Genomic DNA, 16188 nt, shown 5'->3' with positions numbered 1-16188 from the left:
GAGGTGTTCAAGAGGTGTGGCCAGTTGACGCTGTCCCCTTAAGAAAGGGAATATGGTGGACGGAAGTTGGTAAACGGAAAGAATAATCTAAACTATTTCATTGGAAGAGTGGGAGGAAGCACCTTCTGAACTGGGAGTGAACTGGGCATTTCCAGACCTTCTCTGTCAGTCTTGCTTCCGCCTCTCCACAGTGCAGCAGCTATCTCTGTGCTGGGCTTTCTGCCAAGGCTTTGGCCTTGAGAACCGATAAAGGCCTGTATTGACTCCTTTCCAATTAACACAAACTGCTTCTAACATTTTTTTTTTTCCTCTCTTTTCTTTCTCTTTCTATCCCATTCTGGGGAAAGGGGGGGAAAGAGGGGAGAGCGGAGGTGGGGAACCCCCTCAGCAGAGGGGGGTCACTCTCATTTCTGTGTTACTCCGTTGTATATCTTTGTATATATTGTAGATATTGTAAATTTGTAAATATTCCCCTGCAAATCCTAGACTGCTTTGTAAATATAGCTCCACTGCCTTGCTAATTCAGCTTGTGAGGTTTTTTTCCCTTTCCCTTCAATTTTTCTTTCCCTTTACTTTACAAGGGGGAAGGGAGGAGGCTTCTTGGCCTTACCCTTCCACCCCACCACAAGAGGGGATTGGATGTGGCACTTGGTGCCATGGTCTAGTCATGAGGTCTGTGGTGACACGTTGGACTCAATGATCTTTGAGGTCTCTTCCAGCCTTAGTGATACTGTGAGACTGTGCTCTGCTCCAGGTTCAAACTACTGCCTCTCATCCTATCCCTCCAAGCCCTTCTAAACAGTCCCTCCCCAGCCTTCCTGTAGGTCCCCTTCAGGTATTAAAATGTAGCTCTAAGGTCTCCCTGGAGCCTTTCCTTCTCCAGGATGAACAATCCCAATTGTTTCAGCCTGTCCCCATAGGAGAGGTGCTCCAGCCCTCTGATCATCTTTGTGGCCCTTCTCTGCACCCATTCCAGCAGGTCCACGTGTCTCTTGTGTTGGGGGCCCTACAGCTGGACACAGGACTCCAGGTACTCTGTGCAGTGGGAGGTGGATAAAACAACCTTTAAAGGCCCTTCCAACCCAAACCATCCTTTGGCTGCGACTTTTTGTCACTTTTGTACAGTTCCTGTTGCTGTGGTTTGGTGCTCTGGGGATTTCTTGCACTGCAGATGTGCTTCACATTCCGCTGTTTCATTTAGCTCAGCAAATAGTTCTGTAGCTGTCCTGAGTCCTTCTGGCTAAATTCAGAGAGATGTGTAAAATGTTTCAATGTAATGGAGTCGAAATTGGTGTAATTTACCCTCCCTTTGGGACTCCAGTGAATTACACAACATAATTTCCCTCTTACTGACAGATAATTTAAAACTTTCTTGCACATTGCCTTTAAATTTCACATTCTGCACTCTCAATAAATATCACACAGGACTTAAGCTATCTCAAGTGCACTCTGTGTAATAAAATAGCTCTTCTAAAATATTAGCTCTCCACCCAGCCCAGCAAGGTGATGGGCATGCTACTTACACCATACCCCTAGAGAACTCCTGCATTTCCTGTTTCTCCTGACACACTTTTGTTCAAGTGTGTTTAGAATCACAGAACTGTCAGGGTTGGAAGGGACCCCAAGGATCAGCCAGTTCCAACCCCCCTGGCCATGGCCAGGGACACCTCACACTACAGCAAGTTGCTCACAGCCACATCCAGCCTGGCTGCAAACACCTCCAGGCAGGAGGCTTCCACCACCTCCCTGGGCAACCTGTGCCAGGCTCTCACCACCCTCATGGGGAACAACTTCTTCCTCACATCCAATCTCAATCTCCCCACTTCTAGTTTTGCTCCATTCCCCCCAGTCCTATCACTCCCTCACACCCTCAAAAGTCCCTCCTCAGCCTTCTCGTAGCCCCCTTCAGATACTGGAAGGCCACAATAAGGTCTCCTCAGAGCCTTCTCTAAACTGAACAATCCCAACTCCCTCAGTCTGTCCTCCTAGGAGAGGTGCTCCAGCCCTCTGCTCATCCTCATGTCCCTTCTCTGGACACCTTCCAGCACCTCCAGATCCTTCCTGTAACAGGGGTCCAGAACTGGGCTCAGGACTCCAGGTGGGGGTCTCACCAGAGTGGACTAGCATAGTAGGACAAGGGTCAACAGACCAAACCAGAACATGAGGTTTCACTTAAACATAAGGAAAATCTTTGGTGTGAGGGTGCTGGAGCCCTGGAGCAGGCTGCCCAGAGAGGTTGTGGAATCTTCTTCTCTGAAGACTTTCAAAACTCACCTGGATGTGTTCCCCTGAGACCTGATCTAGGTGACTCTGCTTCAGCAAGGGTGTTGGACTGGATGCTCCCTGCAAGTCCCTTCCAACTGTCACCCTGCCAGGAGTCTGTGATTTCCTTTCTTTGTGATATGGTATTTTTCTAAATTGCAAATTACAGAGACAGTTCAGTCTGCCAAATCAGGAAATATATTTCATCTTATTTATTCTTGAAAGACAAAAGCAATGTGCCCTGGGGGCCAAGAAGGCCAATGGAATCCTAGGCTGCATTCAGAGGAGTGTGTCCAGCAGAGCCAGGGAGGTTCTCCTCCCCCTCTACTCTGCCCTGCTGAGACCTCACCTGGAATATTGCATCCAGTGCTGGGCTCCCCAGTTCAGGAGGGACAGGGATCTGCTGGAGAGAGTCCAACAGAAAGCTACAAGGATGCTGAAGGGACTGCAGCACTGCCTGACCAGGAGAGGCCGAGAGCCCTGGGGCTGTTTAGTCTGGAGAGGAGAAGGCTGAGAGGGATCTGATCAATGTCTATCAATATCTAAGGGCTGGGGGTCAGGAAGGAAGGGACAGGGACAGCCTCTGCTCACTTGTGCCCTGGGATAGGACAAGAGGCAATGGATGAAAACTACAGCACAAGAAGTTCCACCTCAATATGAGGAAGAACTTCTTCACTGTGAGGGTCCCAGAGCCCTGGAGCAGGCTGCCCAGAGAGGTTGTGGAGTCTCCTTCTCTGGAGCCTTTCCAGCCCTGTCTGGATGTGTTCCTGTGTGACCTGTGCTGGACTCTCTGGTCCTGCTCTGGCAGGGGAGTTGGACTGGAAGATCTCCAGAGGTCCCTTCCAACCACTAAGATCCTGTAATCCTGTGAAAGGTCTGTCCTCAAATACTTAGTTCACAGTTTTTCCTGCGTTTCATGATACTCAAATTTGATGCTTCCACTTTGAGAACCAAAGGACTACAACTGAGTGCAGCTCAAAGTCTAGTAGGAGGGAGTTCTATATCCAAAAGCCAGTGCAGTAGTATTTGAAAGAGAAGTGTGATGTGAAAATGTAGAAGTTTTGGTCAAAAAGACAGACACCCAAATGTGAGCACACAGATCAGAATAATTTGTGTGAAGAGCTCTCACCGAACTAATGTTCTGTTGATTTTTCTTCACTCTTTCAATCTCTGGAGTCTCTCTCACAGCTGTGCCAGCTCCTACTTCCTTCTTGTAAAACACCTTCATTTCCCCAAAAGACAAAAAAATAAAGAAAGTAATTATGGTACAGGTTAGCAGTGCAAGTCCAAGGCCTCCTGAAAGGGCTGGGCCATTTTCCAAGCTCCAGCTTAGCCTGATAATAAATCTTGGGAAGAAAGCAAATGCTTTAATTTCTCCATTCATCAGACCAACAACTCAAGTATCATTCTCCTTGTTTTCAACTCCAGACCAGGTAAATTTACCATCATTCAGATTGGCCTCAAATGTTTGTTAAGTGTTTGTGGATGTGGGGAGGCCTGTGGATGTGGTATACCTGGACTTCAGCAAGGCTATGACACCGTCCCCCACAGCAAACTGCTGGCTAAGCTGTCAGCTCATGGCTTGGACCACAACACTCTGTGCTGGGTTAGGAGCTGGCTGGAGGGCTGGGCCCAGAGAGTGGTGGTGAATGGTGCCACAGCCAGCTGGCAGCCAGGCACTAGTGGTGTGCCCCAGGGATCAGTGCTGGGCCCCATCCTCTTTAATATCTTCATTGATGATCTGGATGAGGGCATTGAGTCCATCATCAGCAAATGTGCAGATGACACCAAGCTGGGAGCAGATGTTGGTCAGTTAGAGGATAGAAGGGCTCTGCAGAGGGACCTCGACTGACTGGACAGATGGGCAGAGTCCAACAGGATGGCATTCAACAAGTCCAAGTGCCAGGGGCTGCACTTTGGCCACAACAACCCCATGCAGAGCTACAGGCTGGGGTCAGAGTGGCTGAGAGCTGCCAAACAGAGAGGGACCTGGGGGTGCTGATTGACAGCTGCCTGAACATGAGCCAGCAGTGTGCCCAGGTAGCCAAGAAGGCCAATGGCATCCTGACCTGCATCAGGAACAGTGTGGCCAGCAGGAGCAGGGAAGTCATTGTGCCCCTGTGCTCAGCACTGGTTAGGCCACACCTTGAGTCCTGTGTCCAGTTCTGGGCCCCTCAGTTTAGGAAAGATGTTGAGACTCTTGAAGGTGTCCAGAGAAGGGCAACAAAGCTGGGGAGAGGCCTTGGGCACAACCCTGTGAGGAGAGGCTGAGGGAGCTGGTGTTGCTTAGCCTGAAGAAGAGGAGGCTCAGGGGTGACCTCATTGCCCTCTACAACTACCTGAAGGGAGGTTGTAGCCAGGAGGGGGTTGGTCTCTTCTCCCAGGCACCCAGCACCAGACCAAGAGGACACAGTCTCAAGCTGTGCCAGGGGAAGTTTAGGCTGGAGGTGAGGAGAAAGTTCTTCATGGAGAGAGTCGTTTGCCATTGAATGTGCTGCCCAGGGAGGTGGTGGAGTCACCATCCCTGGAGGTGCTTAGGAAGAGCCTGGATGAGGTGCTTGGTGCCTTGGTTTAGTTGATTAGCTAGTGTTGGGTGATAGGTTGGCCTTGATGATCTCAAAGGTCTCTTCCAACCTGGTTAATTCTATTCTATCCATAAAAATAACTCTTTATCACTTGACATTTTTGCTTTTCTTAAGACAAGATTTAACTTTTCTTTTTCCCCTCCAATCAATAAACCTTAAATGACAACACATCATCCTTGATGTATTTCTCCTATTTCCCTGAAGTCCTCTGTACCCAGTAGCCAGCCCTGCTAAATATTCTAGAGGAGAGTGAATTATTTATGCCCATAACTCATTTTCTTACATATTCAGAGAACCTTCCCCAATTCAGGATTTTCTTTCCCCATGTGAGAATTTATGAATAAGAACTTGGAAATTCTTCTGCACCAATATTTCAGGACTAAGGAGAAAGATTTACATAGTGGACTGAACTAAAATGCACTTTTCTCCTCCAGCAGGGAGGGAGTGGTGAAAAATGTGGGAGAAGGGAATTATTCTATGAAAGAGATGACTGTGCAGTAAATATCCCACTGTAAATCACCTGCCAAATGAGCCAGGGAGCTAAAAGCAGCACTGATCTTATCTGCAGAGCTAGCCACTTCTCTTTTTTTGCCTTGTCCCTTAAGGCAGGAAAATACTGGAGACAAAATCCAGAAATCAGAAGCCTATTAGGGGTCATTAATTTATTTTGTTTATATTGCAGCTGCTCCCAGCTAGATCTTAACTTAGTGAAAAAAAGTTACTCACTTTTTTGTGGTAGTTTTAGGCTCTGCCTTTAAAACTTTTTCACAGATCTTGAGCAGAAAAGTAGTAAAATGGAAATAAATCACTATTGGGTGTGATGATCTGGATAAGGGGATTGAGTCCATCATCAGTAAGTTTGCAGATGGCACCAAGCTGGGGGCAGGAGTTGATCTGTTAGAGAGTAGGAGAGCTCTGCAGAGGGACCCTGCCAGGCTGGACAGATGGGCAGAGTCCAAGGGCAGGAGATTGAACACATCCAAGTACTGAGTTCTACACATTGGCCACAACAACCCCATGCATTGCTACAAGCTGCGGTCAGAGTGGCTGGAGTGCAGCCAGGCAGAAAGGAACCTGGGGGTAGTGGTTGATAGTAGGCTGAACATGAGCCAGCAGTGTGCTCAGGGGGACAAGAAGGCCAATGGCATCCTGGCCTGCATCAGGAGTAGTGCAGTCAGAAGGAGCAGGGAAGCCATTCCGCCCTGTGCTCAGCACTGGTTAGGCCACACCTTGAGTCCTGTGTCCAGTTCTGGGCCCCTCAGTTTAGGAAAGATGTTGAGTTGCTGGAAGGTGTCCAGAGAAGGGCAACAAAGCTGGGGAGGGGTCTGGAGCACAGCCCTGTGAGGGAGCTGGGGTTGCTTAGCCTGGAGAAGAGGAGGCTCAGGGGAGACCTTCTTGCTCTCTCCAACTCCCTGAATGGAGGCTGTAGCCAGGTGGGGGTTGGTCTCTTCTCCCAGGCAACCAGCAGCAGAACAAAAGGACACAGTCTCAAGCTGTGCCAGGGGAGGTTTAGGCTGGATGTTAAGAAGAAGTTCTTCCCAGAGAGAGACTGGCCATTGGAATGTGCTGCCCAGGGAGGTGGTGGAGTAACCATCACTTGGAGGTGTTTTAGAAGACCCTGGATGAGACTTTTGGTGCCATGGTTGAGTTGATTAGATGTTATTGGGTGATAGGTTGGACTTGATCTCAAAGGTCTCTTCCAACCTGGTTAGTTCTATTCTATTCTAAAAGGAAACCAAAGATAATTCTAGATTATTTCATTGGAGAGTTATCTACTGTAAGACTGGTTGTACCTAAACAGTCTTCCCTTTTCTCAACTCTTCTCTTCTTGCTTCATTGCTCTGGAGAGAATACTAACCTGCTTCTTCGTGACCTTGGCTGCATTGGTTTGTTTAAGTCTAACAGCAACTTTCCTCTGCTCTTTTCTCCCTTTTGGACTGGAGGTGGGAGGGGCAGAGAGACAGCTTCCTTGATCTCTTAACCAGGGGCTTCTCATGTTGTTTGTTCATTGTACATATGTGTACATATTGTAACTCCTGGATATTTGGTACATGTTCATTGCATTCCATTGTAGATTGTAGTTTGCTTCTAAATACAGCCTTCATTTGCTTCCAACTGAGCTGGTCTGGCAAAGTTAATGTTGTGGAGGGGGAGGAATTTAAACCCAACACATCTTTATAGTCTAAATTGCAAAGACTGATGAAAGACTAAAATACAGACCCCAAAAAGAAGACTGATAATTCAGTCACCAGCTATAAAGTGCTTCCCTACACTTGGAGGATCCAGTTCAGAAGCAGAAAAAGGATGGTCACAAAAGAAAGCAAACACAAATCACCTCCAAGACAAAATATTCTTGTTTCACATTATCTGGCATGCCACCAAAGAGGAGAGCTGTCAGGCCTGGCACTGAAAGCACAGGGCTGACTGCAGGGCTGAAAGGAGTTTAGGTGGGTCAAAGACTTGTCAGGGCTTAATTAATTTGTGGAAGGTTATCATGGGCCTGGTATCAACTGTTAGTGAGTCCAAACTGCCTCTATGAGGACTCAGTCAAAAGCTATCCAAGACTGGAGCAGAGAGCAAAGCAGGTCAGTAGACAGAATCACACAACCATTTCAGTTAGAAAATACTTTTAAGCTCATCGAGTCCAACCATTCTCTAACACTACCAAGGCTGGGGCTAAGCCATGGCCCTCAGCACCACAGCTCTGCCTCTTGGAAACACCTCCAAGGATGGGGACTCAACCACCCCCATGGGCAGCCTGTCCCAGTGCCTGAGAACCCTTTCAGGGAAGAAATTTCATCTAATCTCCAACCTAAACCTCCCCTGGGGCAACTTGAGGCCATTTCCTCTTGACCCATCACTTGTTACTAGGGAGAAGAGACCAATCCCTACCTGGGTCCAGCCTCCTTTCAGGGAGGTGTAGAGAGGGACAAAAATTCTTCTAATCTCCAACCTAAACCTCTCCTGGGGCAACTTGAGGCCATTTCCTCTTGACCCATCACTTGTTACTAGGGAGAAGAGACCAATCCCTACCTGGGTCCAGCCTCCTTTCAGGGAGGTGTAGAGAGGGACAAAAATTCTTCTAATCTCCAACCTAAACCTCCCCTGGGGCAACTTGAGGCCATTTCCTCTCATCCTATTGCTTGTTACTAGGGAGAAGAGACCAACCACCACCTGGTTCTAAACTCCTTTCAGGGATTTGTAAGGAGCCAGAAGGTCTCCCCTCAGCTTCCTTTTCTCCAGGGTAAACAGCCCCAGTTCTCTCAGCTGCTCCTCACAATACCTGAGTTGATGCCAACCCACATAGTTTTGTGCCAAACATTTCTATGCAAACCTTTTATTTATTCTATTTTTCTTTAAATAAACTCTTGGGCTTATGTGATAAGGATAACTGTGCTGATACAGGGTTCTGCAGAGCACTCTGGCATTAACATAGCTACTGTTCAAGCAGCAGGGAGGTGTAGAGAGCCAGGTGGTCTCCCCCTCAGCCTCCTGATGCTAACTTGGATCCCTTCTGTTACACAGTTTCAGTGCAGCATGTTAGGGTGGCAGCCACATGAGCCCTGGTGCTAAACGCTGCCATGCTGTGCAGCACAGCACCATTCAAAACCAAGAGGCCCCAGAGGACAAGAAACAAAACTGGGACCAGTGGGCCTGTCAAAAGCTCCTGTGAAAAAGATGTAGCTCTCAGCTGCTTCCATTTGAAGGAGCAGGGAATGGCTGGAAGATGCCATAGGAAAGATGGCTTCCTAGAGCAGCTTCAGAGGCTTTCCTTATCTCTTCTTGAAGGCTCTCATTCCCCTAGTGAAGCTGGAATGATGTAGGATAGCTGCAGGTTAACATCTTTGAGGGGCACAGGGAAGATGGCTTCCTAGAGCAGCTTCAGAGGCTTTCCTTATCTCTTCTTGAAGGCTCTCATTCCCCTAGTGAAGCTGGAATGACATGGGATAGCTGCAGGTTAACATATCAGAGGGGCACAGGGAAGATGGCTTCCTAGAGCAGCTTCAGAGGCTTTCCTTATCTCTTCTCCTTGAAGGCTCTTATTCCCCTAGTGAAGCTGGAATGATGCAGGAATGCTGCAGGTTAACATCTCTGAGGGGAACTAATAGACCTTGTACTCCTGTGGACTTGGAGAAGCTGAAAAAATCTCTGAAGAGCAACATCTGTGCCAGTAACTTCAGTAACTTAAAGCCACTTGAATTCCTGAATGGCTTTATTGGTTTTACTCAGTCTGCCATAACAATCCAGTCACTAACTAGACAGCCTTTGGTTCCAGAGGCTCTATCTACTCCTCCTCTCTTCTCTGTTAAATTACAACCAAAGCCCAAAAGTGAATTGGAAGTGAATGCAAGCCAGACTGGGCAATTTTAGAGCTCTAAGCTCTTATTTTATAGAATTGTTTTGGTTGGAAAAGACATCTGAGAGCATCAAGTCCAACCATCAACCCTACACCACCATGGCTTTTAAACAACATCCCAAAGTGCCATGGCTAGACATGTCTTGAACACCTCCACCACCTTCCTGGGCAGCCTGTTCCAATGCCTGATCATTCTTGCAGCAAAGAAATTGTTCCTAATCTCCAAACTAAACCTGCCTTGGCACAATTTCAGGCCACTTCCTCTCATTCTACCACCTGATACTAGGCAGAAGAGACCGACTCCCACCTCACTCAAACCTCCTTTCAGGGAACTGTAGAGAGCAATGAGGTCTCCCCACAGCCTCCTCTTCTCCAGTCTAAACACTCCCAGTTCCCTCAGCTGCTCCTCCCCAGCTCTGTTCTGTCTACAACTACCTGAAGGGAGGTTGTAGCCAGGTGGGGGTTGGTCTCTTCTCCCAGGCAACCAGCACCAGAACAAGGGGACACAGTCTCAAGCTGTGCCAGGGGAGGTTTAGGCTGGAGGTGAGGAGAAAGTTCCTCACTTGAGAGAGCTGTTAGCCATTGGAATGTGCTGCCCAGGGAGGTGGTGGAGTCCCCATCACTGGAGGTGTTCAAGAGGGGATTGGATGTGGCACTTGGTGTCATGGTCTAGTCATGAGGTCTGTGGTGAGAGGTTGGACTTGATGATCTTTGAGGTCTCTTCCAACCTTGGTGATACTGTGATACTCTGAGGTGAGGAGAAAGTTCTTCCCAGAGAGAGCAATTGGCCATTGGAACGTGCTGCCCAAGGAGGTGGTGGAGTCACCATCCTTGGAGGTGTTCTAGAGGGAACTGGATGTGGCACTTGGTGCCATGGTTTAGTAGTCATGAGGTCTTGGGTGACAGGTTGGACTTGATGATCTCTGAGGTCTCTTCCAACCTTATTGATTCTGATTCTCCAGACCCTTCAGCAGCTTGGTTGCCCTTCTCTGGACACACTCCAGCACCTCAATGTCTGAAAGGATGAACTGAAACTCGAGTCCAGCATAAAATTCAACAAAGAAAGAAACAAAACAACCAAACAAACCAAACAAACCAAGAAACCTCTATCCAGCAAAGCATAAAATCCTGAGCTATGTATATTTATGAAACCTGATCTGTTCTAATTTCATACCCAAACCCTTGACTTTCTCTACACATGATGGGAAACAGATGAAAAATGTTCTATGCACAGCAACAAGCCTTAGATTTGTTTTTTTGTTAATGTCCTTTTAAATAATTTACTTCCTGGGGCCTGATAGAAAAAAGTAAAGGAAAAAGGGGGGTGGGGGGAAGGGGGGCAGAATTATCTTCATTTTAAAATAGCTGTGGCTTGGCAAGGTGGTGGCCAATGGCTTAGGAACTCAAAATAAGGGTGTCACACCTAAGAAAGGCTGAGTGTTACTGTTTTTCACTGAAAGAAATGAGTGATGCAGCTTTTGCCAGGAAAATCATGCACATGGCTCAAAGGACTTTTGCTCATAATCTCCCTTCCTCATGCTGTGGCACAAAAGAGCCTCTTTCAACTGAAATCTGTCTGAAAAGTTACTGCTGTTTTCCTCTCTGCTTTTGATCCTCTCCATCTCAGGAGTGTCTAGGACAGCAGACTAGTGACAGAGCATCTCCTCTGCTTCATCACTGTAACATTTTCTGCAAAACAATTTTTTAATGTCTGGTTTCTGCCCCTTTTTTTTTGGCTCAGAATATCCAGAATGAGCCAAAGGATGCTTATTGCTCATGAACTTCAACACCCTGTGCAAGGGTACAGGATAAATCGGGCACAAATCCAGAATGGCTGCAGTGTAGGTCGAGAGTGGCCCTGAAAAAAAGCCTTGGGGGTGTTGGTTGCTGAGAAGCTCCCCAGGAGCCAGCAGAGCCCTGCAGGCAGCTGTGTGCTGGGCTGCAGCCAGAGCAGCGTGGGCAGCAGGGCAAGAGAGGGGATTCTGCCCCTTGGCTCTGCTCTGCTGAGACCTCACCTCCAATCCTGTCTCCAGTCCTGGTGTCCCCAGCATGAGAAGGACACAGAGCTGCTGGAGTGAGGCCAGAGCAGGCTGCAAAGGTGATCCAAGGGCTGGAGCAGCTCTGCTGTGAGGATAGGCTGAGAGAGCTGGGGGTGTTCAGCCTGGAGAAGAGAAGACTCAGTGGGAGACCTTCTAGCTACCTGAAGAGAACCTATGGAAGGCTGGAGAGAAACTTTTCATGAGGGTGTCTAGAGACAGGACAAGGAGGAATGGTTTGAGGGAGCGTCAGTTTAGACCGGATCTCAGGACAAGTTCTTCAATATGAGGGTGGTGAGACTCTGGAACAGGTTGTAGTTGTGGATGCCCCCTCCCAAGAGGTGTTCAGGGCCAAGCTGAATAAGGCCTTGAGCAGTCCAATCTAGTTGTTACACTGTGCTCCAAACCCTCCTTCCCCCATCTCCATCAATGGAGGTTTGAATGGGGAAAGACGAAGGCATGAAATTGCCTTCCAAGGTGTGAAATTGCCTTCCCCTTCGCCTGGGACAGGTAGGGCAGAGGTTCCTATCCCGTGGGGGAAGTCCACTGGGTTTGGGAGCTATGTTTAGCAGTTTAACTCAATAGGATAGGATAGGATAGGATAGGATAGGATAGGATAGGATAGGATAGGATAGGATAGGATAGGATAGGATAGGATAGGATAGGATAGGATAGGATAGGATAGGATAGGATAGGATAGGATAGGATAGGATAGACCAGACCAGGTGGGAAAAAACCTTTGAGATCATCAAGTCCAACCTATCACCCAACACCACCTAATCAACTCAACCATGGCACCAAGTGCTTCATCCAGTCTCTTCCTAAACACCTCCAGTGATGGTGACTCCACCACCTCCCTGGGCAGCACATTCCAATGGCCAATCTCTCTTTCTATGTAGAACTTTTTCCTAACATCCAGCCTAAACCTCCCCTGGCACAGCTTGAGAGGTTGCCTCTCACCAGCCTCGTTGCCCTTCTCTGGACACGTTCAAGTGTCTCAATGTCCTTCTTAAATTGAGGGGCCCAGAACTGGACACAGGACTCAAGGTGTGGCCTAACCAGTGCTGAGCACAGGACACCATGACTTCCCTGCTCCTGCTGGCCACACTACTCCTGATGCAGGCCAGGATGCCATTGGCCTTCTTGGCCAACTGGGCACACTGCAGGTACATGTTCAGCCTACTATCAACCAGTACCCCCAGGTCCCTTTCTGCCTGGTTGCTCTCCAGCCACTCTGACCCCAGCCTGTAGCACTGCATGGGGTTGCTGTGGCCAGTGTGCAGAACCTGGCACTTAGATGTGTTCAATCTCATGCCCTTGGACTCTGCCCATCTGTCCAGCCTGGCAAAGTCCCTCTGCAGAGCTCTCCTACCCTCTAACAGATCAACTCCTGCCCCCAGCTTGGTGTCATCTGCAAACTTACTGATGGTGGACTCAGGCCCCTCATCCAGAACTTCAGTAAAGATATTGAACAGGATGGGGCTCAGCCCTGATCCCTGGGGCACACCACTAGTGCCTGGCTGCCAGCTGGATGTGGCACCATTCACCACCACTCTCTGGGCTCAGCCTCCAGCCAGTTCCTAACCCAGCTCAGAGAGCTGCTGTCCAAGCCAGGGGCTGACAGCTTGGCCAGCAGTTTGCTGTGGGGGATGGTGTCAAAGGCCTTGCTGCACTCCAGGCAGACTCCATCCACAGCCTGCCCCACATCCACCAGGCAGGTCATATGGGTGTGAAGGCCTCTACAGAGAGGCATTTTGAGTCATGCATGTCAAGAACTCATTGTTACACAGAGTTAAAACCTCCAGCCTTTGAGCTGTGCTTACCTGGCTTGCTATTTCCGAAGCTCTTTTGACCCGTTGTATTTCAGGAGTGTATGGGCCCACCTGCATCCCTTTCCCTATAATTTCAGTCTCCAGATCCTTTTTATACTCTTTCTGAAGGGAAAAAAATTAAAAAGAAAAATCAACCTCCCCATAACTAATTCTACAGTTACTTGCACATACAACATATTCACTTTTAAATGGACTAGTCTGTGGCTGCCTTGCCAGTCAACACTAAATGCTGTCTCCTTTTTTCCAGACATTAAGTGGACCATTGCAAAATGGACCCTCGTAAAGAAAATAGTTTTCATCATTATGTATTAGAATAAACCTTTATTAGAATAAACCAAACCAGGTTGGAAGAGACCTTCAAGATCATGGCGTCCAACCCATCAACCAATCCAACCCACCCCAACAGCTAACCCATGGCACCAAGCACCCCATCAAGTCTCCTCCTGAACACCTTCAATGACGGCGACTCCACCACCTCCCCAGGCAGCCCATTCCAATGGGCAATCACTCTTTCTGTATAGAACTTCTTCCTAACATCCAACCTGAACCTCCCCTGGCGCAGCCTGAGACTGTGTCCTCTTGTTCTGGCACTGGGTGCCTGGGAGAAGAGACCATCATCCGCCTGTCTACAACCTCCCTTCAGGTAGTTGTAGAGAGTGATAAGGTCACCCCTGAGTCTCCTCTTCTCCAGGCTGAGCAACCCCAAAGCTTCTCTCAATGCTCTTCTGACAGAATGGAATGGAATGGAATGGAATGGAATGGAATGGAATGGAATGGAATGGAATGGAATGGAATGGAATGGAATGGAATGGAATGGAATAGAAGAATAGAATAGAATTAGACCAGACCAGGTTGGAAGAGACCTTCAAGATCATCGCTTCCAACCTGTCATCAAACACCACCTAATCAACTAAACCATGCAACCAAGCACCCCATCAAGTCTCCTCCTGAACACCTCCAGGGATGGTGACTCCACCACCTCCCCAGGCAGCCCATTCCAATGGGCAACCACTCTCTCTGTGTAAAACTTCCTCCTAACCTCCAGCCTAAACCTCCCCTGGCACAGCTTGAGATTGTGTCCTCTTGTTCTGGTGCTGGCTGCCTGGGAGAAGAGACGAACCCCCACCTGGCTACAACCTCCCTGCAGGAAGTTGTGGACAGCAAGAAGGTCTCCCCTGAGCCTCCTCTTCAGGCTAAGCAACCCCAGGTCCCTCAGCCTCTCCTCACAGGGCTGTGCTCCAGACCCCTCCCCAGCTTTGTTGCCCTTCTCTGGACACATTCAAGTGTCTCAATGTCCTTCTTAAACTGAGGGGCCCAGAACTGGACACAGGACTCAAGGTGTGGCCTAAGCAGTGCAGAGTACAGGGCACCATGACTTCCCTGCTCCTGCTGTCCACAATACTCCTGATGCAGGCCAGGATGCCATTGGCCTTCTTGGCCAACTGGGCACACTGCAGGCTCATGTTCAGCCTACTATCAACCAGTGCCCCCAGGTCCCTCTCTACCTGGCTGCTCTCCAGCCACTCTGACCCCAGCCTGTAGCACTGCATGGGGTTGCTGTGGCCAGTGTGCAGAACCTGGCACTTAGATGTGTTCAATCTCATGCCCTTGGACTCTGCCCATCTGTCCAGCCTGGCAAGGTCCTTCTGCAGATCTCTCCTACCCTCTAACAGATCAACTCCTGCCCCCAGCTTGGTGTCATCTGCAAACTTACTGATGGTGGACTCAGGCCCCTCATCCAGAACATCAGTAAAGATATTGAACAGGATGGGGCTCAGCCCTGATCCCTGGGGGACACCACTGGTGCCTGGCTGCCAGCTGGATGTGGCACCATTCACCACCACTCTCTGGGCTCAGCCTCCAGCCAGTTCCTAACCCAGCTCAGAGAGCTGCTGTCCAATCCAGGGGCTGACAGCTTGGCCAGCAGTTTGCTGTGAGGGACGGTGTCAAAGGCCTTGCTGCAGTCCAGGCGGACTCCATCCACAGCCTGCCCCACATCCACCAGGCAGGTCATATGGGTGTGAAGGCCTCTACAGAGAGGCATTTTGAGTCATGCATGTCAAGAACTCATTGTTACACAGAGTTAAAACCTCCAGCCTTTGAGCTGTGCTTACCTGGCTTGCTATTTCCGAAGCTCTTTTGACCCGTTGTATTTCAGGAGTGTATGGGCCCACCTGCATCCCTTTCCCTATAATTTCAGTCTCCAGATCCTTTTTATACTCTTTCTGAAGGGAAAAAAATTAAAAAGGAAAATCAACCTCCCCATAACTAATTCTACAGTTACTTGCACATGCTTCGCTCAATGCTCTTCTGACGGAATGGAATGGAATGGAATGGAATGGAATGGAATGGAATGGAATGGAATGGAATGGAATGGAATGGAATAGAATAGAATAGAATAGAATAGAATAGAATAGAATAGAATAGAATAGAATAGAATAGAATAGGAGACCAGACCAGGTTGGAAGAGACCTTCAAGATCATCATGTCCAACCCATCATCCAACATCACCTAATCAACTAAACCACGCAACCAAGCACGCTATCAAGTCTCCTCCTGAACACCTCCAGGGATGGTGACTCCATCACCTCCCAGGCAGCCCATTCCAGTGGGCAATCACTCTCTCTGTGTAAAACTTCCTCCTAACCTCCAGCCTAAACCTCCCCTGGCACAGCCTGAGACTGTGTCCTCTTGTTTTGGTTCTGGTTGCCTACGAGAAGAGACCAACCTCTGCCTGTCTACAACCTCCCTCAAGGTAGTTGTAGAGAGCAATAAGATCACCCCTGAGTCTCCTCTTCTCCAGCACTACTTAGGCTTTGAAATAAATTCTTCAGGTTTACATCAATTCACAGAATGCTTTGGGTTGAAAGGGATCTTGAAGATCATCTACTTCCAACCCCTTTGCCTTGGGCTGGGATGCCTCTCAATTACAATTGGTTTCTCAAGGACTCATCCAACCTGGCCTTGAACACCTTCATAGAGGTGGCATCCACAACCTCCTCGGGCAACCCTTTCCAGTGTTTCTTCACCCTCCTTGTAAAGAATCTTTAGGGGTTTTTTTATTGTGCACTGCTGATTCCTTCCAGCCCAAGTACGCCTGGGTAGATTTTCTATTT

The 16188-nt window shown here is 48.7% G+C and overlaps 1 protein-coding gene across 4 annotated transcripts in view; it reads right to left on the bottom strand.

Annotated features, from left to right (window-relative positions):
• Nucleotides 1-16188, bottom strand: part of LOC137444980 (LIM zinc-binding domain-containing Nebulette) — a 354339-nt gene that overhangs the window by 45980 nt on the left and 292171 nt on the right. For 2 of the 4 annotated variants that reach the window (XM_068146342.1, XM_068146343.1), the window contains exons 8-10: nt 15187-15297; nt 13064-13174; nt 3392-3484 (exon numbers count right to left, since the gene is read on the bottom strand). The exons of the other annotated variants lie outside the window; for them this stretch is intronic. In XM_068146342.1, the coding sequence (XP_068002443.1) occupies nt 3392-3484; nt 13064-13174; nt 15187-15297 (315 nt within the window). The remainder of the gene's footprint in view (nt 1-3391; nt 3485-13063; nt 13175-15186; nt 15298-16188) is intronic. 4 annotated transcript variants of the gene reach the window in all.

This window comes from Melanerpes formicivorus, unplaced genomic scaffold (assembly GCF_026170545.1).
Source record: "Melanerpes formicivorus ecotype bairdi unplaced genomic scaffold, bMelFor1.0.p_v2 SCAF_13, whole genome shotgun sequence".
Lineage (NCBI taxonomy): Eukaryota > Metazoa > Chordata > Aves > Piciformes > Picidae > Melanerpes > Melanerpes formicivorus.
Note: the sequence above shows the minus strand (reverse complement) of the source record. Positions and strands in the feature narration are given on the sequence as shown.